The following is a 25,520-nucleotide window of genomic DNA, read 5'->3' as shown; positions in this document are numbered from 1 at the left end:
TAATCGATTGTCCTTTTAAAATTATAGGCAGGAAACATGATGATGATACTTGGTTATTAGAGTTTATAGATGTTTCACACAATCAAGAAGCTTCTGGTGACATGTCAGGACATCCTTCTTGTCGTTGCTTGTCTAAAGAAGAGATGAAACGTGTGGAAGAAATGGCAAATTATGGAATTGCACGTCAAATGGTTTCCTCACTTAGGCAATAAAATCCAAATATCCAAGAAAACCCTAGAACCATATATAATGCCAAAAAAACAAAATCCAAAAAGAGAACTTGGGAGACTGTACAATGATCCAAGTTTTATTTGAAGAACTCGGTGGAGTTGGGGTTTATATATAATGTTAAGCATGAGCAAGGTCGCATAACACATTTATTTTTTCTCACCCAACTTCTATTATTTTGACAAGGAATTTTCAAACATCATTATCATGGACTGCACATACAAGACAAATAGATACAACATGCCCTTGCTTGACATAATTGGAGTGTCATGTCTCTAACTCCTCTTTCTATTCATGTTTTGCATTTCTAGAAAAAGAGAGAGCGGAAGATTATGTTTGGGCCTTAAAGTATGTTTAAGAAAGTTCTTGGGGCTGATTGTGGACCATCTGTTATAGTTTCTGACAGAGAGTTGGTATTGATGAATGCTATGCAAATCATCTTTCCGAATACCGTCAGTCTATTATGTGTATGGCACATAGAAAAAAAATATATTGACCAATTGCAAGCGTCATTTTGACACACAAGAGGGTTGGGAAGAATTTTTATCTTCTTGGACTGGATTGAAAGAGTCTTTCTATGAAGGTAGTTTCGATCGTAATTGGAAATTTATAGAAGAACAATTCAAGGGGTAAGGAAAAGCTTTCTCTTACATTCGTAAGACATGGTTTCCATTCAAAGAGTGTTTGCAAAATCATGGACAGAAAAACACCTAGATTTTGGAAATCGTGTTTCTTCAAGAGTTGAAGGAGCGCATGCCAAGTTAAAACAACATTTGGAAGTTTCCACTGGTGATTTTCGCAAAGTGAAAGACGATATATGTCATGCAATCACAATTGAGTTTCACGAGATAAAAACTCATCTGGCTAGTGAGAGACTTCGAATTCTCATGCTTATAGAATTTCATTCTTCAAGGAGGTTGTCACAAATGTATCCAGCTTTGCCATGAAAGCAATATACAAACAATATGAAAGGATTAAAGATGGGAAATAGAGCCTTATATGTTCAAATCAGTTTACGGCAACAATGGGTCTTCCTTGTGCTCATGAAATTATGAATTGGATGGCTGGAGTTCTTCCGATATCTTTTGTTCACTCACAATGGAGGATTGATATACGATCTTTGACATCTATCAATAATAAAATGGATGTGGATGATAGGTTCAGTGAGTTATTTAAGGAGTTTCAAGATAATTTCGCCCATCGAGCAAAAGGAAATGAAACCATATATGAAATCACAAATCTATTTATCAAAGGATCGAAAGAATATTGAATACTTCCAAAATATCAATTTCACAAAGTATAGTTCATCAAAACGCGGTCCCATGATAAGTTAAGTAAACCACAATATAAATCCGATTTCAAATCTCAATAAAATCGCAATCGCTTATCATGGGTTAATCTTCATGGCACGTGCTCCCTAGAACTTGCCTAGGTACGAGTAACGATACGCCACCACGTCTTTTGGCTTAGGTGCGCAACCTTTGGCCTCACCGTGGGCCCGTCATCGTTACGAATCGGTCACCCTACCCTCAATGATAACAAGTGACAGGACCCAAAAGTAGATAGTCCTAATATCGGTATACGGCCGTATCTTACACATATGTCAATCCAATGAAGTCTCGGATTTCTCAAAGAAATCATTTTTCAATCAAATCACGGTTCCAAAATCAATGTGAACTCAAATCACGCTTTCCAATATATCTCGACAATATAACAGATGATATATCACGTATATATATATTCTCAAATATCAATTCAAAATCAAGTTCCCCAATCCAATCATATACTATAATAATTTATCATTAAGAAAATACTTAAGACAACGGTTTATTAGAAAACCGTTATATTACGTAGTATCTTATATACGGTACTTACCTCCCCCAAAATATGCTACAAATGGGACCACTCAAGTCTGGTCACCCGCTCGATCTCCGTCACCTATAATATTAATATTATTATAACAATCTCGATAATCAATATCAACTCATAATTCTATATGAAATGCCGTGAATGCATGAAATGCAAGCTAATGTCATTTTCAATGCACGCAAGCCAACATATCAATAAAGAGTCATTATTTAACATTTCCAGAACTTCCCAAAATGCGTTATAATATCTTCAGACCACATTTTTAAATTTATACCAGTCCTATCGAAACATATATAACTATGAAAAAAATTAATTAATAATCCATTAAATTATATTACCTGTGAAACTAACCAACAAATTAATTTATTATCATTAAGTCGTTTGTTTATTTAACTTCATAATTATCATATTATGTTTAAACTAATGTTTATTCACAAAACTTTCACTTATAACAAGCCATATAACATTAAATTAGCTTAGAATCAAAAATTCAATCACCTGCATGTAAAATCACTGAGCAGTCAAAGTAATTACAACATGACCAAATATTTTCTATACATATACGTGAGTCCTTCCTAATTAATTAAGAATTCAACTCCTTTATCCCTGCACCAAAATAAAATCAATAGGGATCATATATTTCATACCTGAATTTCTTTGTCCTTCACGAATGGATTTTTTTTTTTTCCTGCCTCTGCCTCTCTCTTTTCGTACTCCCTCTCTTTATTTCTTTTGTCTTCTATTCTATCTATCTATTCTTTCTATAGCATATACTATATATATATAAGTGAGTGAGTCGGTGGAGCTAAGCTCCACCATTTTCTTTCTTTTTTCTTTTTTTTAAGTCACGTAGGACCCACATACATATTATATATTATATTATTATATTTTTAATGTAGCACTACAAAAATGCATGTAATGTCACGATATCGTCTAATTCTAATCGTGCGTCTTTATGATATGATGAATGCATGTATGCATGATATTAATTAAAAATTATTCTATGTCTAACGGATTACTATTTGGGGTGTTACATCAGCAATATCTCTTAGTCGGAAGTCCTGCATCATTTAAATAGTAATTCCATAAAAGAAACTTCAGAACTTCAAATCACAAGGAAAAAAATTTAAAAATAAGTAAGATTGGATCATAAAGAGAACCTCAAGAAAAAATAGTATGAACAGAACATACCGCAGAAAGATCAACAACCTTTAAATCCTTAGGAAGTGCTTTTATAATTTCCTATAAAAGATACCAATAAATCCCTATTGTGATCTAAATAATGCAGTCTAATCCTCAGATTGGCAAACTACGCTGAGTCTTTGATTTTGACTACTAAGAGCAAGAATCGAAGACCAGTAGAAATAAGGAATAAAATTTCATATCAACAGAAACATAACCTGGATCGGTATTAGAAAGTACCTGAGTTGTTCCATGAGGCAAACAACAAAACACAGCATCCACCTCAGAAAAATCAGCATCCTTGGTTGCAACCATCTTTGGTAGATCGTAAAATTACAGGAACTTGAAATATTATAGGGACTACATCCAAAAAAAATTCTAATGTGCACAAAAATTTCTTTATCAATGAAGTGTCACATCGAACATTATCCACATTATCATATTCTTAGATAAAGCTTGAATCATGAATGACCAATGCATTACAGTGAACAAAAAAAACTACATTAACTCTTATTTATTAGGACATCTTATCTTTTTTCTTTTCTTGGAGGATTCAGCAAATGGATAGAGTGGTCATGAGCATATGTAGTATAGCTTAACAATCAAAGAAGCCTAATTCAAAACTCAACATTCATAGTTCATAAATACGTCTGCCTTCATCATTTTCAAAGGAACTTGAAAATATAATATTCAAAACAGTTTGAGTCAACAGAAAGTGATGCACACACCTGTATCATCAAATGAGGAAAAACCGATCCAATATATTCACCGACTTTTCTCTCCGCGGTCATCAAGGTAATCCTAAAATATGGATGATTGGCCAGCAGTCTTATAAGCTACCAGAAATCGAAAAACGATAATAAATTGATTACAATGCATTAAAATTCACTAAAAAATTGAAATGTACATAATCATATATCTACCTACCTCTGCACCAGTGTAACCACTGGCACCAATAACCCCAATTCGAACTTGTTTATGAGCATCTATTTTCAAGCTCTGTGGTTTCACAGATACGAATGCTCGGACACATAGCAATCTCGGGAAACGCAATCCCTAATAACAAAATTGCTGGGTTTGTTAGATTCACACAAAGAGAATTTACTGGGTTTTCATTAAAACTAACAAAATTGTAGCTAATAATCAGAAAGCTCATACCTTCAACGATCGTCCTCCATCAATGCAGACAGAGCCCAGGGTAGAAGAAGAGCTCATCATTTTAGTAGAAATTTTGAAAATCACTAGAATTGAAATTAAGGTTTCCTATGGAAGCGTCCCAAAATATATTTATATTGAAAAATTTATGTGGACGGAGGTAGTATTAAATTCATTTACAAAAAAAAAGAGGTAGTATTAAATTATATTTGTATCCCTATTTCGGCCAAGTTCTTTTCGGCCATTTATGGCTGTCCATTCATTTATTTGAAGATATTTATTTTATTTTATTCTTTTAAAAAAAGGAGCCCGGCTAAATGTATACAGAATATATACGTCACGTCGTCACTTCGTCTAGATTGGGGTTCGTGGGAGGTGGATGTTTGGTAATGAGAATAAGATATATTGGTTTACGTTTAGATGGTCAAGGTTAAACCTATCCCTATAGAATTGCTGAATGAGATCTGTCATCTGCGTATTGTGTAAGTTGTAATATAAAGAAAAGTTGGCATGCGTTGGTGAAGATGAACACCTCAACATACTTTAACATTTTTATGGACGAAGGATCAAATACGCTAACGGAATATAAATGTTATGGATGAAATAACCGAAATAATACATGAGGGACGATCGAGACGAATTAATTAAACATAATGGATGAAATGTATAGTTTGACTGTTTGGGCAAAGAGTTGTTGGATATATATTATGAATTTATGATAGCTAGCTACTATCTTACTATACAAGAAACGGAAAGTGTAGACATTATATCAAAAGATTTAAATAATTTCATCCTCACAATTTACTAAACTATTTTGATACGATTCTTCTACTTATTATGCTTAGGAGTGAGCGATGGAAATGATGATATAGACTGCAATATCAACTTTCTGCTGCTCCTTGGATTAGGGGACGTCTCTAATGTAAGGAGGACTGATCCTCTTGCTGTTCGGAGAAGAAGCCAATTTGACACCAGCGACAGGCGAGAAATTCTCTCGTAGAATCTCGGGCATCTCATCTTCCGAAACGGTTTGTAAATGTTTTCGATTGAGACAGGGTAATGCTTGATTTTCCATACTTTTGGCTAGTGATGACAACATAAAAGAGGATCCTGAAGCTAGAAGGGAGTGTTTGTTTTTGGATGAAAATGGAAGCTGGTCCAATGGTCTGTAATCATTAGGATATTTTAGTCTTTTTCACGTTGAAAAGGCAGTGAAGGAGTATTTAATATTCAGACAAATATTTGGAAATAGTACCTGGAGAGCTGAAGTGGGATTTCAGTTTTGTTTTCAGCTTTGACCATCCCAACCTTGTTGTATGTTTCTGTTTCATCGTCCTCTGGTTCTTAAGTTTCTGTCGGAACAGATGATCATGGAGCCGAAATTTGTACTAGTTTAGTATAAAATACAGTGAGTACTCTCAAAATAGAGAATTTAAAGGAAATATTTTTTCCCTTCATGGTTTTTGCACACTCACCATTCTTTCTACCAAAGACATTCTTGCACCCTTCACATCTACAGTTAATAGAACGGCCAACACCTCCCTTTAAGAAAAAAAAACCACAAGTTCTTAATCAGATTACATGTAGGGGATGCTGATAAGAATAAAAATACAAATAGATGACACATCAACTTTTGAATGTATCTAAAAAGGCAAAACGTCATCTATTTGAAGACAGATTGATAATTACAAGGAAAAAAATGAAAGACCTGATAGCATTCGCAATATTTCTTTAAGCAGCCTGACTTTTTGCAGTTGCATCTCCTTTTATGTCTTGCTAAAGCAGGTGTTTTGCTGGAGTCATCCTGTGAGAATATACTACATTAAGGTCAAAACATTATTTAGAAACATCAACAAATAGGGCGGGTTTAGGTGCAATTAATTGAATTACCTCGATTTCAGGTGCAGAATCAAAGCCTCTTATAACTTTGGGAGCGAATGCAAGAGGGTTACGAGATTCAATCTGTTTGCGAGTTGTAAGAACAATATCTTCATGAATAGGCTTGTCAAAACAATCTTGGCATGAACATGGCTCTATACAGTATACTCCAGCAGCAAAACATTCGCAGTAGCTCATAACACAGATATTAATAAGTCTGTGTTATTGGAAATTTAATAGTATTTCAAAAGGCGGCATTCACTGTAACATCTACTGCCATGTTTAGTGTAAATTGGACTAGTGTTACTATGCAAAACATGAGTTCCACTTTGCGTTTTTGCACAACATGTAACTATTAAAAAAATATTGGGAAAAGACAAATTTCCTGTAGCATCTATTTTGTATTTTCGTTCAATTCCGCCTATGGTCACTGTGCAAATCTCAATTTTTAAGTTTTTAATCCCAATTGTACAGCCCGGTGTTCCTTCCATCAAATAGTGAGGTTAAGGTTGTCCACGCAAAACGAATGTAATTTAAAAAAAATCTCAATTGTATAGACTAAATTTACTATTCATTTTCCTGTTCATTGGGCCATTCATTGTGTCCGTTGGATCTGCTGTCCAAACCTTCATTGTCCTTGATTTTTTGCTTCGCTCGAAACCAAATTTACGAACCTATTTACATACCTAATTTGGAATTTATTAACCATTGGATCTTTTATACGAAGCCACCATCACCGTCCACCTCGCAGCTGAAGACTCTACTAATGGATCAGTTTGGCTTACAGCTATCGCCTGTTCGCCGGATAATCGCTTTGTCCGGTGGTCCGACCGGTGTCGGCTGACGAACTCTGTTTTGTCTCATCTTTATCTTTAATCTTTCTTCTTCCTCATTTCTCTTTCTATTGAGCACCCATTTTCAAAGACTAAAAAAAACAGATCTACAAAGCAATAGGAAAGATATCAAAGAACGCGAGGGCTGAATTATGTTCATGAATTTTCATTAACTTCTTCCTCTGTTTCCCTTACTTTGTTAATTTCATTTTTCTTTACTTTTTTGTTGTAGGTGGTTTTTCAATTGTTGCTGACCTTTCTGCTCTGCTCGATTGCTTTCATTCACGTATCATGATCTTTTCTTCATTTGATTCTGTCACTGATTTGAGTGGAATTTGTTTCTATTTATTTTATTGGTCGATTGTGTGAGATATTACTTGGGTCTTGCATATAAAGGGTGTTTTAAATTTTAAGTTTGATTATCCTGAGCGTTGTAATTTGATTCCTGCTAAATTTGTGGTGGTGACTTGGACATAGGTCATAGTTCCAGTCTGTCTGTAACATCAAAAAATAAATTTTTAGGATCCAGATGTAAACTTTTGATGAGTTTGGAATCAGCTTTATGCTACTTTAAAAACACTCAGATGTTTTGGCCACTGAAATCCAAAAAGAAAATTGAGACTAATCGTGAGTGAGTTGCCTCACAATGGTTTATTAATTTTTTGTACTTGCTGTGAAATTTCAGTACCACATAATCCTTCATGTATTAGTTGTATCGCAGTTATGCTTATAGTCAACTACTTCTGTATAATTTCTGCTGATGGATGGTAATACTTTTCTATTATCGTAAACATTCCTCGCCTAATTGAATTGATTTATTAAATCAGGTATAAAATGCAGAGCTCAAGCATGTTGTAGATTCTAAAGCAAAGAGAAACAGTATTTAGGAAACCAATCGCCTTCAAAATCTGAAGCCAGGTCGTTATGAAGCATAGAGCAGCTTCTTTATGTGTTAAGACTCATTGAACTTAATAATAAGGTAAGATGTTAGTTGAATTAGTATTCATTTCACACAGTATTAATTAATTGTTGTAGCTTAAGAGTCAAACTTAGATGAATATATATCATTACCCATTATGACCATGCCTAATTCATTATGAATATACTTACATTTGTAACAAATGTACACTTCCTTTATGATGCCAAATTTCATGTGAGCATCCGTTCCTAAATAGTGGGTCACTTCATACTTAAATTCAGTTTCGTTCAAACCTTGATATGTGTGCCTTTCTTATTTAATTTTGTTATCACCATGTTCACAGTTGCTATTTATCCTTCCCGTTGATGTTCTCCTTGCAATTTTGAGAGTTTCAATACCATATTAGAAAGCAAATGCCGACTTTAATCTTGCAAAGGAAAGTAATTAATGGTACAGATAAAAAATAGGATTCTGTAATTTACTAATCAATGTTAAGATCTGGGCTGCAATGACCTTAGGAAAATATTACGTGCCAGATAGCTTCAAAATCACATAATATTAGAGAAACATGTTCTATCGATGTTCATTCTTTGGTGAAAAGGCTGAAAGTTAATGGCACAGGTATACATGAATCGGGTCCTTTCATACTATATTATTTGTTGTGCAAATACAATATCCGAAATTAAAGCTCCTCTTAATTATGATGGAATGAATTTTTTGTGATGTGTAAAGAGTGAAAGAATGTTCTTGGTATTTAAATACGAAATCTGAAATTAAAACTCCTCTTAATTATGCAGGATTTTCTTGGTATTTAAATACTACAATCCTGGGAAAATAGTCCGTGTTTGAGCAACCGTTGGTGTTTATTCTGTTACTGTCGTGCTTAGATAGGATTGAATGGATTTCTATACATATACTTTATTTTGAAAATTACAAACTTTATTTGTGGATTTAGGTGGCTTGGCTACTAACATTACATATTTTTCCCTTCATGCAGCAGCATCGACTGCTTTATCCCCGGCTGTTCCAAGATCTCTTCGAGATAAAATCTAGACAAGAAAAAAATTTGTCTGGGACGGGTCGTCAAGTCCATTTAGTGTTTTGGGATTTATGTTTATAATCTTTATGACTGATTTATTGATTCATACAGATTTGGTTTATTCCTCGAATGCGTCTTTTCTACGTTTCAGAGACTTTATTGGGATCCTTAAAATTTATTTGCCTCTCAATTCTTTATCACTTTTCCATAATGTCATACTTGTGTGGAGGTTATGTTTATTTAGAGCTAATGCATTCACTATTCTACTTCCTCTGTTAGTACAGTTCTGTTTACTTATTGATGAATACCGTTAATACTTTCCTACTACAGTATTGTAAACACCTTTCCTCCCGATTAAATTTGTTTATTTAATCAGGTATCATATTTCAGGTACTATTAAAAAAACGTATCATTGTTAGCATGAAATACTCGTCATTGGCCTGTGAGAAAAAACCTTTGAATTAATTAACTTATGAATGGCCTGCGATTTGCGAACATACTTTATTTAATACATTATCTAATTAGTTTCTCAATCGTTGTATGCTTCAACTTAAAATGAAAAAATCTCCAAAAAAAAAAAAACCAGACAATTCGTGATAATCGGTGCCACCAGGAAAAAAAATTATGATGAAAGCGTACAGAAAATTTAAGGCCAAAAGTATTATATATATGTTAAGATATAGCCAAAAATACTACTAAGAGATGAGAATAAGGCCACAAAATAAGTAAAAAACCAGGGAAAAACCCCGCGAAACAAAAAACAACTTACAAGCTAAACTACATAAATGCAGCACGCGGCTTGCCACGTGCATCCGACCTAGTGTAATTAATAGGAAATTAAATTTATGTAACATCACTGTTTTTCTCTTTGAATTCAACTATATATTATAATAGCATTCAACTATATATTATAATAGCGATCTAGAAGATAAATAGAACACCTTCTTTTACATAAAATAAGGACATTATTGATAATTTAATTTGATTCAAGTCTTTCATATGATAATTTAATTTGATTCAAGTCTTTGATAAAAATTTAAAAATGATACGACCCTTTTTTAACCAAAAAAAGAAAAAAGATAAGATCGACTTCTAACTTTTATTTATACCTAATTTAATTGTCAAAGTACTTTGTTTAATTAAGATACTTGTGCATGAGCTTAAAAAAAAATGAGCATGAGGCATGATGATTGATGACAAATATAATTCATTATGTACGTATATCTAAATGATCCTCTCTAAAATTGAAATAAATTTCAGTTTTAAGTCTTTTTTTTTTTAAGTTAAAGTCTTTATTGTAGAATGATAATAATATGTGAGCATTCATTTGAATATGATTAACTGATGGAGAAATGAGAGGGGGGCATGATCGATGGGGCTAGATTTACCCACAATTCCTTACAAACTATTTTAAATATGGAATCGTAAGATACGTGTGGAACTGCGCTTTTTTCCGAGCATGGTGAAAGTTGGAAGTATGTTTAATTGAATCAGCTAGCACCGTCAAATAAATGATTAGCACATGAATATTTTTAACGGAATAATAATTGAGTGGGCCGGAACCAAGTATCAAGTTTCGCCAACATTATATTTTGGGCAGGAAGCAGAAATTGAATAAACCCTACATCGTAAATGATTGACGTTGAACCTGAAATGAACAAAATAGATACTCCCTCTGTATTATTATAGAAGACGTTTTTTTCCTTTTTCATCAATATCAAGAATGTTAATTTTTAGAAAAAATCTATCTTCACTTTATTATTTATCCTCTCATTTTTATTTAATTAATATTATCTCATGCTGTAATGTTTTAGTGAAAAGATAGAGAAATGACATAATATATAAAGTTTACATTGATATTCGTAAAACGTCAATTATTTAAAAATAAAAAAAAATCACTAAAAACGTCATCTATTTATATACGGAGGGGGTATATCAATTTATCACGTTGATCCTCCCTCAACTATTTCACTTGTCCCATCTAGACTATTCAACTTTACTTGTCTCGTCAAACTCCCTTAACTTTAATTTTGCATGTGCCGTTACCCCCTACCGTCAAAAAACACGACAGGCAGATGGCGGTTAATGTATAGTTAGTATGAAAGAAGGGGATGAAGATGGTGGGACCCACATTCCCCGATAACGGAAGACGCAAAATTTTAACGTCAAGGGAGCTGGATGTGATAAAGTGAAGTTAAAGGAGTTAGGTGCGAAAAGTGGGATAGTTGAGGGAGGTGCATTGCTATATTATCCCTAATACTTTTTCCTTTTTTTTTTTTATTAATTCCTAATAAAAATTATCCAACCAAAGTCCACTCCTACCTAAAACAGAATTCATGTCCTCTTGGTGGAAGAAATGCTAATTAATTGGACAATATTCTGGTTGGCTATATGGATTCTTTTTTGCGTGATGTTTAGATGATGAGTAAAACGTAATTGTGTTGATTCCATTATAAGGTGAATTTCAATTAACCCAAAAGATTTGGCGTCTAAGGATTCCTGTTGCCAATCTTGATCATTATATATTCAACTACATTGGTAGCATGACTTAAAATTGTTCACCGATAATAACCATCTATCCACCAAAAGGACATTATAATTGCTTTTAAGTTAATTGATCATTTCACATTGGACCGACATTTTCCTGTTGAAAGCTCCTTCTTGCCTCTTGCGCTCTCTCTCTCTCTCTCTCTGAATTATTGTGAATGAAAAAAGTAGTTATAAGGTAGATTGATTTGTGTACATGTATAGGACTATACAGGAGGATAATATAAATGCATCTTTTAATCATATTTAGTGACATTTATATGATAGACAGTTTCTCTTCACACCGTCCAAACCTAAAAAGGTATTGGAAAAGCAATTAATCAATGTAGAAAAGAAAAGTATGTTTTATAGAAATAGAGAAAAGGTTAAAGAGTTGTGGAGATGCAAGCGAGGCCAGCTAAGATACTCTAATTTTACGTACCCACGAATAAATATAGATCCTGAAACAGTTTGCTGCCAAAATCATGACTTATAAAGTGTGCCAATATTACATATTGGAATCTCATCTACGTGCTCGATATATTGTTTGAATGCAAATGAATAAGGTGAGTCACAAAGCTATTTCGTAGTTCGTTTTTATTTAAGGTTTTAACTCATCATCACAATTACTGATTTGTTTTTACCGAAGCTGTCTGCTACTGCTAGAAGAAACTACTAATCAAGTAGGTTTCCAATATTAAGTAGGTTTCCATTGTAATAATATTGCCCCTTTTGTTCTTTTTGGAATTTCCAGTCAAATTGGAGAAGTTCAAAGCTTCATCGAAAACTATGTTTAACTTAAAATAAATAAATAAATATTGTAAGTTATCCACCATGTGAAACGAAATTGTAAGATACTAGTTATAGACTTAAGGAGCATACTAACTTACCGAGTGCCGAGTGGTAGGCTTATTAAAATCATTCCGAGTAGTAGGCTTGTTGACACAAATCCGAATTGTAGGCTTGTTGAATTCACTCCGAGTTGCAAGGCTTGTTAAATCCATTTCTAGTTGTGGGATTATTAAAACCATTCCAAGTACTCCCTCCGTCTTAAAATACATTATGTTTTGATTTTTTGAAAAGTATAAACTACATATTCTATAAGAATCAAAATATCATGTATTTTGAGACAGGGGTAGTTGTCCGCTTGTTGAATCCATACTGAGCTGTAGGCTTATTAAAACAGTTCCGAGTAGTAGGCTTGTTGAAAAAAATCCGAGTTGTAGGTTTGTTGACACAATTTTGAGTTGTAGGCTTCTTGACTATTTCTAGTTATGGTCCTATTAAAACCATTCCGAGTAGTAGGATTGTTGACACAATACAGAGTTGTAGGTTTGTTGAATTCATTCCGAGTGTAGGCTTGTTGAATCCATTCTAGGCTTATTAAAACGTTCCGAATAGTGTGCTTGTTGAAACAATTACGAGTTGTAGGTTTGTTGACACAGTTTCGAGTTGTAGGGTTGTTGAATATTCCAAGATGTAATATTATTAAAACCATTCTGAGTAGTAGGATTGTTGACATAATTCTGAGTTGTAGGCTTGTTAAATCAATTCCGAGTTGTAGTCTTATTAAAACCGTTCCGAATAGTAGGCTTGTTGAAAAAATTCCGAGTTGTAAGGTTGTTGACACTGTTTCGAGTTGTAGGCTTGTTAAATACATTCTGAGTTGTAGCCTTGCAGGCATGTTTAACATTTCGCGTTGTAGGCTTGTTAACACCGTTCCGAGTTGTAGACTTGTTAAGTAACTTTCCTAGTTGTTTCCTTGTTGAGGAGATTCCGAGCTGTTTCCTTGTTGAGGAGCCTTGTTTGATCTCGAGTGTTCAATGGTGATGATGGGCCTTGTTTGAATCCAATCAGATAGTTGAGTTTCCAGTGGCTCGCCATGGACGGGTGGGTTTTGGGTTTCCAGTGGCTCATTGGGGACACAGGTGCATTCACGGTGGCACGCCATGGTGGGGTCGGGTCGCCGATGTTAATCTCGATTAACATAATGCCATAATGGACCTCTATTTTATTTTGCCATTTATTCCTTAAGCAATCCTACTAATTAAACTGTTCCAAAGATTACATGCTAAAGTCATTCAAAATTTAATGTATCACATAAGGAGCTTGCTTAATCTATAGCAGAACAAAATAAAAACATCAACTGTAACAACACAAGTCAACTACTTTCATCATTAGCAATACACCTCACAAACTCAAAATTCATGGAAACAAAGGCTGGTTTAGACGCCCGACATTTTCTGGAAATCCCATCATCAAGTTCATATTCTGTAGTGCTTGACCAGAAGCTCCTTTGACTAGATTATCAATCTGCACCCAACATATTTCCAAAACCTTATTCAATGAATCAACTTTCACAGGAAAATGGATTTAGACATTGATAGATGGATAGGTGCTTACAACAGATATTATTATCGCTTGCCCGGGAATTCTACTGGGGAAGACGTTAATAAGGCAATAATTAGAACCTTTGACATTTTGAGTGTGAGGAGGGACACCTTTGTCTAAGACTTGAACAAATTCTTCATCCTACGAGGAGAAAAAAGGATTTATATAGAACATCAACTATTGCCAAGGAATATATGTCGTGAGATATATAAATATTTAACTCATACGAGTTTTTCAGCTGCTTGTTAAGATCCTCGATTGTCACTCCTGGAGTCATTTCCACGTATATAGTTGATTGCATACCACGGCTCTGTTAGGAAAACAGAAAAATATAATTATCAGACAAATGGAAAGACCCTTTCAGTTTAAGGGACATGAGAATTCAAAACATATGCTGCATAAATGCAAAAAAACACTCTCACCATAAGTATTGGAGTGAAACTGATTGTTATTTTCGAATTCGCAGCATCACCAAGTCCCTATTCAATTTCAGGCACTGCAATTCCAGGAAGAGAATCCAGATAAAATTTCAGAAAAAAAGAAAAAGAAAAAAGAATAGGATAGGATAGGATAGAATCAAAAGATTCATCTTTACGACGAATCTTATTAAATATTATCTAAGAGTTAGATCATTGGAAAAATGACATTAGCCGGTCTACGAGAAATCACATATATGATATGTCATGGCACTATAATTAATCTACGAAAGCATTCTAAGTTCTAACATATATTATCCCTCTTTGATGTATAACTTACCATGACGATGTCTTGTAATGCCATAAGAAAACATTCCTTCAGCAATTTCAGTATATAAATTTGCCTCCTTTGCAGCACGTCCTGTACAAGCAAGGAACAACATAAATTGAAGAACCAAACAGATGGTTTATCAAAGGAATAAAGAGGTACAGGGAGGTAAAAGATCCTCCATCGGCTCCACTGACACCAGACTTGGCATCGATAATTATATTTCTGATTTGAATGAGATTAGCCTGGAAAACCGCAAGGTAAATCAGAAGACCTTCATACTTCCGATAACCTATAATCAGTAGTAGGAAAGATTGATGCAAATAATTACATAAGTATAATGGAAGCTATAATTAACCATACCTTCATTAATGGAACAAGAGGTAGTAGAATCGATGTTGGGTAGCAACCAGGATTAGCAACGAGGCGTGCATTTCTAATTTCCTCTCTGAAAATCTCAGTCAAACCATAAACAGTTTCTTTCTGAATTCAGGAAACAAATAGAGTTGTTAACATGATAAGAAAAGCAAGTCAACATAAGATTTCAGTAACAGTGTCAAATTAAGATCCTCCAAACTAAAAGAGCAAAGTGAACATATTGATGGGAGAAGAAACTGGTGAAAATAGAATGCTTGTTTACATTCAATGATGATGGACACACACTCAAACTTCCAAATCTGGTGACAGTCAATCCAAAATACTTCAAATCATGCGTGCCTCTAATAGTCTAATTTCAATAAGTATGTTTAACAACGTTACAAGTTCAGTCAAGATATAGGGCGGAAGATCAAGCATTACCCTGTCTCAATCGAAACATTTACAAACATCCTTGCCCGCATTAGAGAGGAATCTGGTCGACCATGTATGAAGATTCATCAAAACTTATTCCGCAATGTATTTAAAGCTCATTACTTTTAAGCTGCCCACAAGAAGAGGAAGGCCGAGATACCTATCATGAGTGATCACTTCATCTATGCCCAGATTGTTCTTAATGTTTCTTCAAGTAAATCTATCCTTGTTAGGACTAAAATGAATTCTAGACTTTGAATGATTAATTAATTATCCCGAGGCTGCTTCATAAATGCTGAAAATCTCCTTGATAGCTGCTATTTCCAATTGAACTGTTTTTACAAAGAAAAGACTGTCGTCGGCGAAAAAAAGATGTTTAATTCTTGGACTGGTTCGAGAAATACTATAGCCAGTAAGAAGACCACTCGATTTGGCTTTGGATAGAAGAGATGAGAGACCTTCGAAGCATAGAATGATTAGAAAGGGAGAAAGGGGATCCCCTTGGCGAAGCCGTCTTTTCCGTTTATAGACCTCGCTGGGATAATAATTAATCAGCACAGAGAAGGAAACTGAAGAAATGTATTTCATGATCTATTCAATCCAGATAATAGAAAAACCAAATCTTGACATCAAGGCTCTCAGATAAATCCATTCAACTTGATCAAAAGTCTTGGACAAATCCGTCTTTAAAGCACACCAACCCGAGCACACCAACCCGAGTTTCCTGACTTGCTTTTGATGTCGTGAGTCAACTCATAAGCCAGCACAATGTTATCAGAGAAAAGTTGACCAAGTAGAAATACCGATTAAAAAGGAGAAATGATACCTGGTAAAACTTTTTTCAATCGAGAAGCCAACACTTTTACAACTAACTTATAGAGCGAGTTGCATAGGCTAATGGGGCGATATTGGGCCAGTGAGTCAGGATTTTTAGATTTTGGAATGAGGACTAAATGAGTGAGATTGAAATCACTAGGGATTTCCCCACCATTGAGAAAATCATTGATAGCCATTGTTACCTCTTCTTTGATATGAGACTAGTGAGTTTTGAAAAACCTAGCTAATAATCCATCTGGTCCTGGAGCTTTGTTTGAATGGGTGTTCTTGAGTGTTTCATAGACTTCCTCCACTGTAACTTCAGCTGTGAGAAACTGATTGTCTTATGAGGATACTCTTTTATTGATGCAGTCCAGAATAATAGAAAGTCTGATGGATTTTGTGAAGTGAAGAGATCTCTGAAAATTTTATTAGCAATTCCAGAGATCGAAAGGTGGTCAGATACCTAATTGCCGTCATTATCTTTGATCCTTTCAATTCTATTTTTCTTTCTTCTACTAGAAGCCGAGGAGTGAAAGTATTGCATATTTCGATCTCCATCTCCAATTCAGTGAATTTTAGCTCTCTGTCTCCCATAATCATCTTCGTGTTAGTTTAGGGATTTTATTTCTCTTTGAAGAGAGAAGGCCCTTGCACGATCAGAAGCCGATGGCAGCATATGAGGAAGACGGATTAACAATTTTTTCTTTTGTTTTCTTTGTTGAGAAAAATTCATTGGATGGTCTTGTCGCCATTGCTTCAAAGAAATCCTGCGAGAGTTTAACTTGGACCAATAATCCACAAGGTTTGAGGCTTATGAAGTCTCATCCCAGGTTGTATTCACCAGATCCAAACAAGCTTGATCTTTCCCCCAACCATTGTTATATCGAAAGAAATTAGGGCCATTAGAACTTCGAATGCCAGACAAATGAATCATAATCGGAAAGTGGTCAGAGTGAAAATCTTGGATATGTTGAACGAATGCCTTCGAAAACAACCTCACCTAATTTTCTATCTGCCAGAGCTCGATCTAGTCTAGCTTGGATATAAATTTCAGATCCCCTTGTACTACGCCAAGTGAAAGGATTACCCAAGAATAGTAAGTCGGTGAGATAACAATCACTAGCTGCTGACCGGAAAATTTCTAATCGGGCCTGAGTTCTACGAATGCCACCACTCTTTTCCGAGTTGTCAAGAATCATGTTGAAATCCCCAACAAGCATCCATGGTAAATTACAACACAGAGCTAGCTCTGTAAGAAGTCTTTTGGTTTTCCATTTGTTTTTCGATTCAGGCCATCCATAAATTCTCATGAATCTCCATTTGTTATCTATACAACATCAATGTGATTCCTTGAGAAGGACAAAATATCGACGGAAACATCTTCTGTCCAAAATAAAACTAATCAGCCACTAAGACCTTATCGATCGATATCTCGATCTACACCAAAACAATCATGTACCTTCAATCTACTACGAATCCATTGTAATTCCGAAACTAATTTTTCGTTTCCGAAACGAAGAATATAGCTGGCTGGAAAATTCTCTGTAATTTTAACAGAGTTTGAACTTTGTAGGGGTTTCCCAAACCCCTACAGTTCCATGCCAAGGTACTCATTGGGGATGGCGAGGGTGGAATTTTCCACTCTTCGCCGAAATTCCATTCTTCTGATCGTCTCCCAGCATAACTGATTGCAAAAGAGATTCACTTGGAACGGGATGAAAAGAGTACCTTTAATCACCTTAGATTTCGAGCTTTTTGAATGCTTCGAATGAGCCTTTCGGATCACGACCCCATCACTCTAATTTGGAAGAAGATGCTTTCTCTGTTTAAACTTAGTCGAAGCATTGTTTGAGACAGTCTGAGAAGGAGCTGGAATTCTATTAAGCTCTCTTTGGGCTTCTAATTCACGTTGAGGCAAATTGATAGAAGGGCTCTGGACCTCCACACTTTGAACCTCTTTGGACCTGGCTGCTCTTATGGAGCTCCTTCCTACTAACTGGGCTTGAGTCGAAGATCCAGAAGAAGGAGAAGAGATATAGATGTTTAATGGTTGATCCTCAATTCTGGGCTGCCTCCTTTCTTCTTGGTCTTCTAGAAAGTTAATTTCTCTTTGGAGTCGGGCTGCTCTAATAAGGCTATGAGCAATGGGAAGAGCCGCATGGTCGGGATTATCCTGGGCCTGAAGCACATCTGGATAGGCTCGGATTAGTAAATGCTTACCATCTAGCCTGGCCTTTTTCCATTTCTTCCAAGTAAATCAAACCATGATTCGATTCAGTACCATCATTCGGTTTGAGATCCTCCAAATATCATTTTCCCTTCCTTTTATACTCTGATTGAACAGAGGACATATTGAAACGAACCAATTGAATAGAGCAGCTGTCAATTCTCTACGTCGAGTAAGGTGGCAAAAGGAAGGAATCAGCAAAAGTGGGCATCACATCAGAGTAATGTTTTTCCATAATCATGCTAGTATCGAAACCTGAAGTGATTTCTGTCCTCTTTTGAGATGGAGATTGAGAATTTGAATTAAATCGTACAACTTGGGTGGGATATGGCTCTGCCCAAGACGAGGATTCTTTTTCCTTCTCCGAGACGTCTCCAACAACTTTTCGGTAAACATTGTTCCCCTCCTTATTACCCATTGGATTTGATGACTTGTTGAATTTATTACCCACTGGTTTATCCTTCAAACGATCAGATTTTCGATTTGATTTTCGATTTGAAGAGGAAGCCCCATACAGAGATAAAGCTCCTTTGTTTGAGTTCTGGTATAATTGCTTCTTCGATGGCTGTCTAGAATCCCCAGCTTTTAACCAATGCCCACATGGAAGAGGATCTCTTATGTTGCCCGATCTGTAACGACATTCCAAAATTTTGTGGTCGAATCTTCCACACACAAAACAGTAATCCGGAATCCTTTCATATTTGAGAGAGATCCAAAATTCATGCTTTTGAAAAGAGAGTGGAAAACCTCTTTGGAGAGGCTTTGTCACATCTATGCCAACTTTGATCTTGATAAAAGGGCCACCCCTGCCATCAACATCTCCGTAACTGCCGATTTTTTAAGCCAAAATTTCCCCTAAATCTGCATTTATACAACAGTACGACAACCCGTTTAGTTGAATCCAGAACTAATGTTGGATAAAGTCCGTGTCTTTAGGCTGATTGGAGCTATCAAAAGATTTCAGTAGCAGAAGCTTTCCTTGGAACGACTAAGGCCCGCCATTAAGAACGAAATTGAGATCTTCAACCGAATCAAACCTGACAGTGAAGATATTAAAGTCTGCCTCTTTGATGAAGAGATTTTTTAGCTGCCATAAATGTTTAAGAAATTCTTTCATGATGTAGAAAGGTGTCTTCTTAGTTGCGAAAATTTTCCCAACGAGCTCATGGAAAGCCCCATTATCTCCCGAGAAACTGTAATCATCCAACGCTAATGAGTCAAGCTCCTTTGAGGAAGGGTTTAGACATAAACGACTATGAATAGTCGAGTAACGAATTTTCCGCTTTTAAGGAAATAGAAATTGTTGTAGTATTTAATGCGTGTAATTAAGAAGCCAAAGGGAAATTAGTGAACGGAAGTGAGAACGACGTTAGGTGGATGAGTTTCTGCTGACGGTTTAAAATGTTTCTCTCTCATCGATTTTAATAATTAGTACTATAGTTATCTCTTGTCATCTTTTAGATTGAGGTTTATTATGTTAGTTAATGTATGCCTCTACCCTTTTTATAATTGACAAAATCTCATTTTATACTTGCATAAATTATTAAGCTGTATAAGTGATATAGTTTTTTTTTTTTAAGTTAGTAATGTAGTTGACAAAACATTGCAAATTTTATAATGTAATATCATATTTTACTATAAACTCTCTATATTTTCAATTGAGATTTTTTGTAAGTCTTATTGATTACCAATATACTTATCCCGTAAAATGAATGCTATTTTGACAATAGAAACTATTAATAAAAAAAAATTTAAAAAAAATTGCGGTGCCTAAGATAATAGAACAAACGATAAGTTTTTAATGAAAATATATACTATCTCCGTCCCAAATTAAATACAAATTTTTACATATAATTTATATGTAAAAATTTACATCTAATTTGGGACGGAGGTAGTATTAGAGATTCACGTCTATTTTTAATATGAACTAACATCAATTTTCATAACATAAATTTGTGAACTTTGCTTGTCTAGGATGTGATTTTGCATGTCAATAAGATGTTGTTGACCAAAGCCCAAGGCTTATTGTTTTCATTAGATGTCTTCGAAGAGCAGCCCATGAAAGTTGCACGTAGAATACAATTTGGGTTTGAGATATAGATATAGCCATTTAGCCATATAGGTACTGGTGAAAAGTTGACTCATCCAAAGTTGTGGTCCTACAAAACCGATGACTCGTACCGTATGACAGCTCCTATGCATGTATATGAGTGCCGAAGTAATTGCATAATTGGTCATATGACAAAGAAGTTAACGGCATGATCTTAAAAGGAAAACGTTGGGGGTAATGTGGATTGGAAAATGATAGGGTCTTTTGTGGCGAAATATGAAAAAATTGAGGGGCAAATGATGGGTTTACCATACAATAAAGGCCACATCGAGGTGTACTTTGTCTGGTTGGTCAAAGTTATTTTTAAAAGATAAAGACGTGCGTCACAACTCACAAATGAATATGATGATTTTTCGAAGTAAATTCAGAATTATAAATTGAATTTTCAAATGAAAATAAAGAAAGAAAATGCTAAATTTCATGGGAGGTATGCATGGTGATTTGTTAGTTGTAGTTTTTATTCAAAGAATGAAACTCATTCTACGGGCACGACACTGTTGTATAACGGAGCCGTTAAACGTGAACAGCGTTTGCTATTCTCGAGTTTGGGAAACCTGGGAGTCTTAATCGTGATTAATTAAGTGTAATCCCGGGAATGCCAAAACCGGGACTAGCTATTTCCGGGAATGACAAACCCGGGTACCGTGTGTCCGGTTTTCTCATTCACGGGTCCGGGTTTGCCATTCCCGGGAATAGCTTGTCCCGGTTTTGGCATTCCCGGCTCAATTTATTCCGTGAATCCCATTCCCGGGACACTTTTCCTATATACACTACCCCGCACCGTATACATTTTCACAATCTATCTCATCTTTTTCTCAAAATCTCTTAATATCAAAATTTAGTGTTTTCTTTTCGTATTAATTTTTTTTTTTTATTAAATATGTCTTCATATTTAAATTTATATTGGAAGAGTTCTATACAATATGTCGATGGCAAGATCGTTGTATGTAGCGTTCCCGACGCAACGTATAAGCTCGAAGATAGGTTTAGTTATGATGATTTTTCCAAGATAATGTGTATTTTTGCCGGAATTGAAAGAGAGGCGGTGGAATTGAGGCTAATCTACGTATATGCCGTTGATAATGGTGATAAGCGCTGTATCGTCATTAATGATGATTCCACATTGTCATTGATGTATGAACATCAATCTTGGAGTCGGGACTTGTTCATAAGTCACCTCCCGATTCGTAATTCGGGTGGAACATCCAGACCCAATGCTGGGGGGAGTCGAGTAGTAGGCCTCGCGGACGGCGGGGATACGGGCCCTCCGACGAGGATTACATTGTTCCTCGCGTCGCGGATTATCACGTCTTCAGCAATATGGATGGACCTGATGAGATAACAAACCGCCGAATGCCTACTTGTCCAGATTTATACAATGGCGACCCTAGCACCATAAAGCTGGGAACACATTTTTCGAACAAGGAAGAACTTCAGGGTGTGATAGCCATTTGGTCAACAAGGCGTGGAGCAGAGCAACGCACTACGTTATCAGATAGGACGAGATGGGCGGCAGAATGTATAAATCGTCCGAACAGACGTACTAACGCACCGTTCAATGGTACCATATGTAACTGGAGGATCCGTGCTTCGTATAAGATCGAATATCGTACGTGGCAAATTACAGTGTGGTGTGACGGGCATAATTGCAACGGTGCAAACAACGAACGGGATGACCGAAATATATCGCAGAATCATGTTGCCTACGTCATAACTTCGAAGATTCGCGAACGCCCAAATTACCCAATCAAATCCATCATTGATGATTGCGAAGCAGTATTCGGCTGTAGAATTGGCCGGAAAAAAGCTTGGGACGGCAAGCGGGTTGCTCTGAATCAGGTATACGGAGATTGGGAAACAAATTTTCGTCAACTGCCCAGTTACATGCGTGTTTTAGAACAGTGCAACGACGGGACGAAAGTCCAGTGGAAGTTTAAGAAAGAAGACGGTGTCGTAAATAGCCGGAGGAAGATTTTCAGGTACGAACTATGTTCACTGTACGTGGTATATGTCTCGGAAATAGATTTTCATGCTTTATGTTAATTTTTTCAGATACGTATTTTGGCATTTCGGTGCCACCAAACGGACATTTGAGCACAGTCACCCTGTGGTTACCGTCGACGCAACGCATCTTAAAGGGGCGTACAAGGGTAAGGCGATCGTGGCGCTGGTGAAGACTGCTAACCAAAGAGTCGTGCCAGTCGCATATGCCGTAATAGACGAAGAGTCGACCCACAGTTGGTACTGGTTCTTGAAATATTTAAAAATATACGTTTTGCAAGAATCGTTTACTTGCATAATCTCTGATCGTCATTCTAGCATCCTCTCTGCTATTGTTAAGATGGATACAAAATTTCCGAACTGGGGAGTTCACAGATAACGATGACATCCCAAATTTAATTTGCAATTTTTTATACGTATTAGTCCATCAATTTAAAACATTTCACATACACAGGTACTGCATGGAGCACGTTCGTGCCAATATGATTGCAAGCGTCCCGAAGAAGAAAGGGTTATATGGGTTATGTTGGGCCGTTTCAACGGCTTTGGATCAGGAACAATATACGAAGGCTTGGACAGATTTAATACAAACGAGTCCTCAAGCAGCATCATACCTTCAACGTATTCCCTTTGAGAAATGGACAATGTTCCAAGACGGATTCTACCGATGGGGCATCACTACCTCAAACGACGCAGAGAGTTACAATAACATTCTCAGAGGAGATCGATTCTTGCCAATAAGGGCGTTAGTGCAGGCGACTCACGCAAAAGCGATGGCCATTTTTACGGACGAGATTGCAAAAATCAATCGGTTTAGATATCCTCTTGCAGAGAAACCGTTCCGGACATTCCAAGATAACAAAATGAGGGCCAGGCAGTACGATGTATCCTTATATCCAAACTGTCCCGACCGTACGTTCCGTGTGGTATCTCCGTCGTTGCGCATGGGAGTTCCGGCAAAGAACACACTGTACAATTCGACACGGGTTCTTGCACATGTTTACAGTGGGACACTTACAGGATTCCTTGCTCTCACGCAATGGCTGTTGGTAAGGCACTTGGCGTTCGTCGTTTAGATCTAGTCCACAGTTGCCACACATGGGACGGTTGGAAAAATCAATTCAGCGGTGTATTTCATCCTCTACCGAACGATTGGCCTGTTTCGGGATTTTGCTTACTACCGGACGACACGCGGATGGTTCATCACACGGGTCGTGGTCGTAGAAGAAATAACAGACGAATAAGGGGTGCGAGAGACTACGCGATCAGTGGAGGCACAAGACCCCACGCATGCAGCAACTGTAATGCACACGACCACGATAGGAGGAAATGCCCTTTCAGTCATTCCGCTGCGGATAGATTGCCGGTGAACATGTTGCATGATCCGTAAGGACTTCAAGGAAATGCCCCTCTCGGATATGAGGATTCCGATTACGATGAGGACTACGAAGAGGAAGAACCGGATGATTCCGAGGAGGACGACGATGACGGATATACTGATGAGGATGACGGTGACGACGAGGATGACGACGACGGTGACGATGACGACGGTAATGAATGAAATATTAATTTGGCGTAACTATCTTTTTTCATGTATTCAATTCTAATTTGCAACTTACTGTTATTCAATACTAATATGAAATAAAATGTTATTCAATTCTATTTTGCAACTTAATGTTAGAAATACTAATATAAATTGAAATGTTAATTGTGTCATTACATAAATAAAATGTTAGACGATCGAAATGTAAATAAAGTCTTACTTAACACATAAATAAAAAAGTGACGTCAGAAGACAACTACGAAGGAATATAAAATAACCACTCACGGCGGCGGGTACACCCAACTATCCCTCCTGTCAATCACACCCCGACCTACGCGATCCTTGGGATGCAACTCTGTCACCTCCGTCGCTGGTGCAGGATCTCTTGCAGACTGTGACCGATCGCCGTAGGCACTGGACCCGATACCTAATCCCATCTGAACATCGGAGGAAAACGACCGACGGGGCGTGTCATGGGTGGGCTGCTGATGCACAGCAGATTCCCAAAGATCGTCCACCGTAAACTCGACGGGCTGGTGCTGACCGGATGTGGAATGAGTGCCGAACTGACTATACGACGATGTCACATCGGCCATGCCATCAGAAGTGAGCCGCTGGTCAAGGAACCTCGCATTAATCTCGTCTGAAAACAAGACCTCGCTCCCTATCGGATTGGCCTCCTGTGCAGTATCCATCTGTGGATAATAGACGTCCGTCGACTGATCGAATGGAGGAGGAGTGGGACGGGAGGGCCCAGATACAGCAGGACGAGAGGGTCCAGATGCAGCGGGACGAGATGGTCCGGAGACGGAGTGACGCGACGGTTCAGGTGATGCCGGACGAGAGGGCCCGTCTCCCTAGCCGGATAACAAAATTATAATTTAATACATTAATAACATTAATAACATTTGAAGTAACATTTCATTTTATATTAGTATTTATAACATTAAGTCACAAATTAGAATGTACCTCGGGAGACCTGACCCTGGGACGTCTACCGCTCCCCAACACCATCCGCCCTACACGGCCCAGAAATGATGTCCGATGTCGCGGATTATAATTCTGACTCGGGTTCGTGTGCACGACTGCTTAGTCGCCTACTTCGTCGCCCAATTCTTCTGGCTCATCTGCCCGATATGGCAATCCAGCGGCCTCCAGCGCAGAGCTAATCCTGGTCGATATCCGCCCGTAATTATCGACATGATGGGCATCTGTGCCGATAGGTCGATACAGATCCTGTAGTGAGGACGTATACCGAATGATCTGC

At 36.8% G+C, this 25,520-nt stretch overlaps 1 protein-coding gene and 2 pseudogenes across 1 annotated transcript; 1 reads left to right on the top strand and 2 right to left on the bottom strand.

Annotated features, from left to right (window-relative positions):
- Positions 1–5,262: 5,262 nt before the first annotated feature.
- Positions 5,263–6,510, bottom strand: LOC139883015 (protein tesmin/TSO1-like CXC 2; annotated as a pseudogene).
- Positions 6,511–13,834: 7,324 nt separating this feature from the next.
- LOC139883014 (probable N-acetyl-gamma-glutamyl-phosphate reductase, chloroplastic) lies at positions 13,835–17,682 on the bottom strand (annotated as a pseudogene).
- A 4,347-nt stretch (positions 17,683–22,029) lies between these two features.
- LOC139883013 (uncharacterized) lies at positions 22,030–24,271 on the top strand. Its single transcript, XM_071867245.1, has 5 exons — positions 22,030–22,688; positions 22,762–22,950; positions 23,165–23,636; positions 23,717–23,984; positions 24,102–24,271. The coding sequence occupies exons 1-5, from the start codon at positions 22,030–22,032 to the stop codon at positions 24,269–24,271; spliced, it is 1,758 nt and encodes a 585-aa protein (XP_071723346.1).
- Positions 24,272–25,520: the final 1,249 nt, after the last annotated feature.

The sequence above is a fragment of the Rutidosis leptorrhynchoides genome, unplaced genomic scaffold (genome assembly GCF_046630445.1).
Source record: "Rutidosis leptorrhynchoides isolate AG116_Rl617_1_P2 unplaced genomic scaffold, CSIRO_AGI_Rlap_v1 contig34, whole genome shotgun sequence".
NCBI lineage: Eukaryota > Viridiplantae > Streptophyta > Magnoliopsida > Asterales > Asteraceae > Rutidosis > Rutidosis leptorrhynchoides.
The sequence above is the reverse complement of the archived record's forward strand: the minus strand, read 5'-3'. Positions and strand labels throughout refer to the sequence as shown.

Bases quoted from the DNA above. Each gene is read 5' to 3' on its own strand.
- LOC139883013 (XM_071867245.1), top strand. From the start codon at position 22,030: ATGGATGGACCTGATGAGATAACAAACCGCCGAATGCCTACTTGTCCA. The intron at 23,637-23,716 runs GTATCTCCGTCG...ACATGTTTACAG, and splicing joins CCGACCGTACGTTCCGTGTG to TGGGACACTTACAGGATTCC. The intron at 23,985-24,101 runs GCACAAGACCCC...ATGATCCGTAAG, and splicing joins AGACTACGCGATCAGTGGAG to GACTTCAAGGAAATGCCCCT.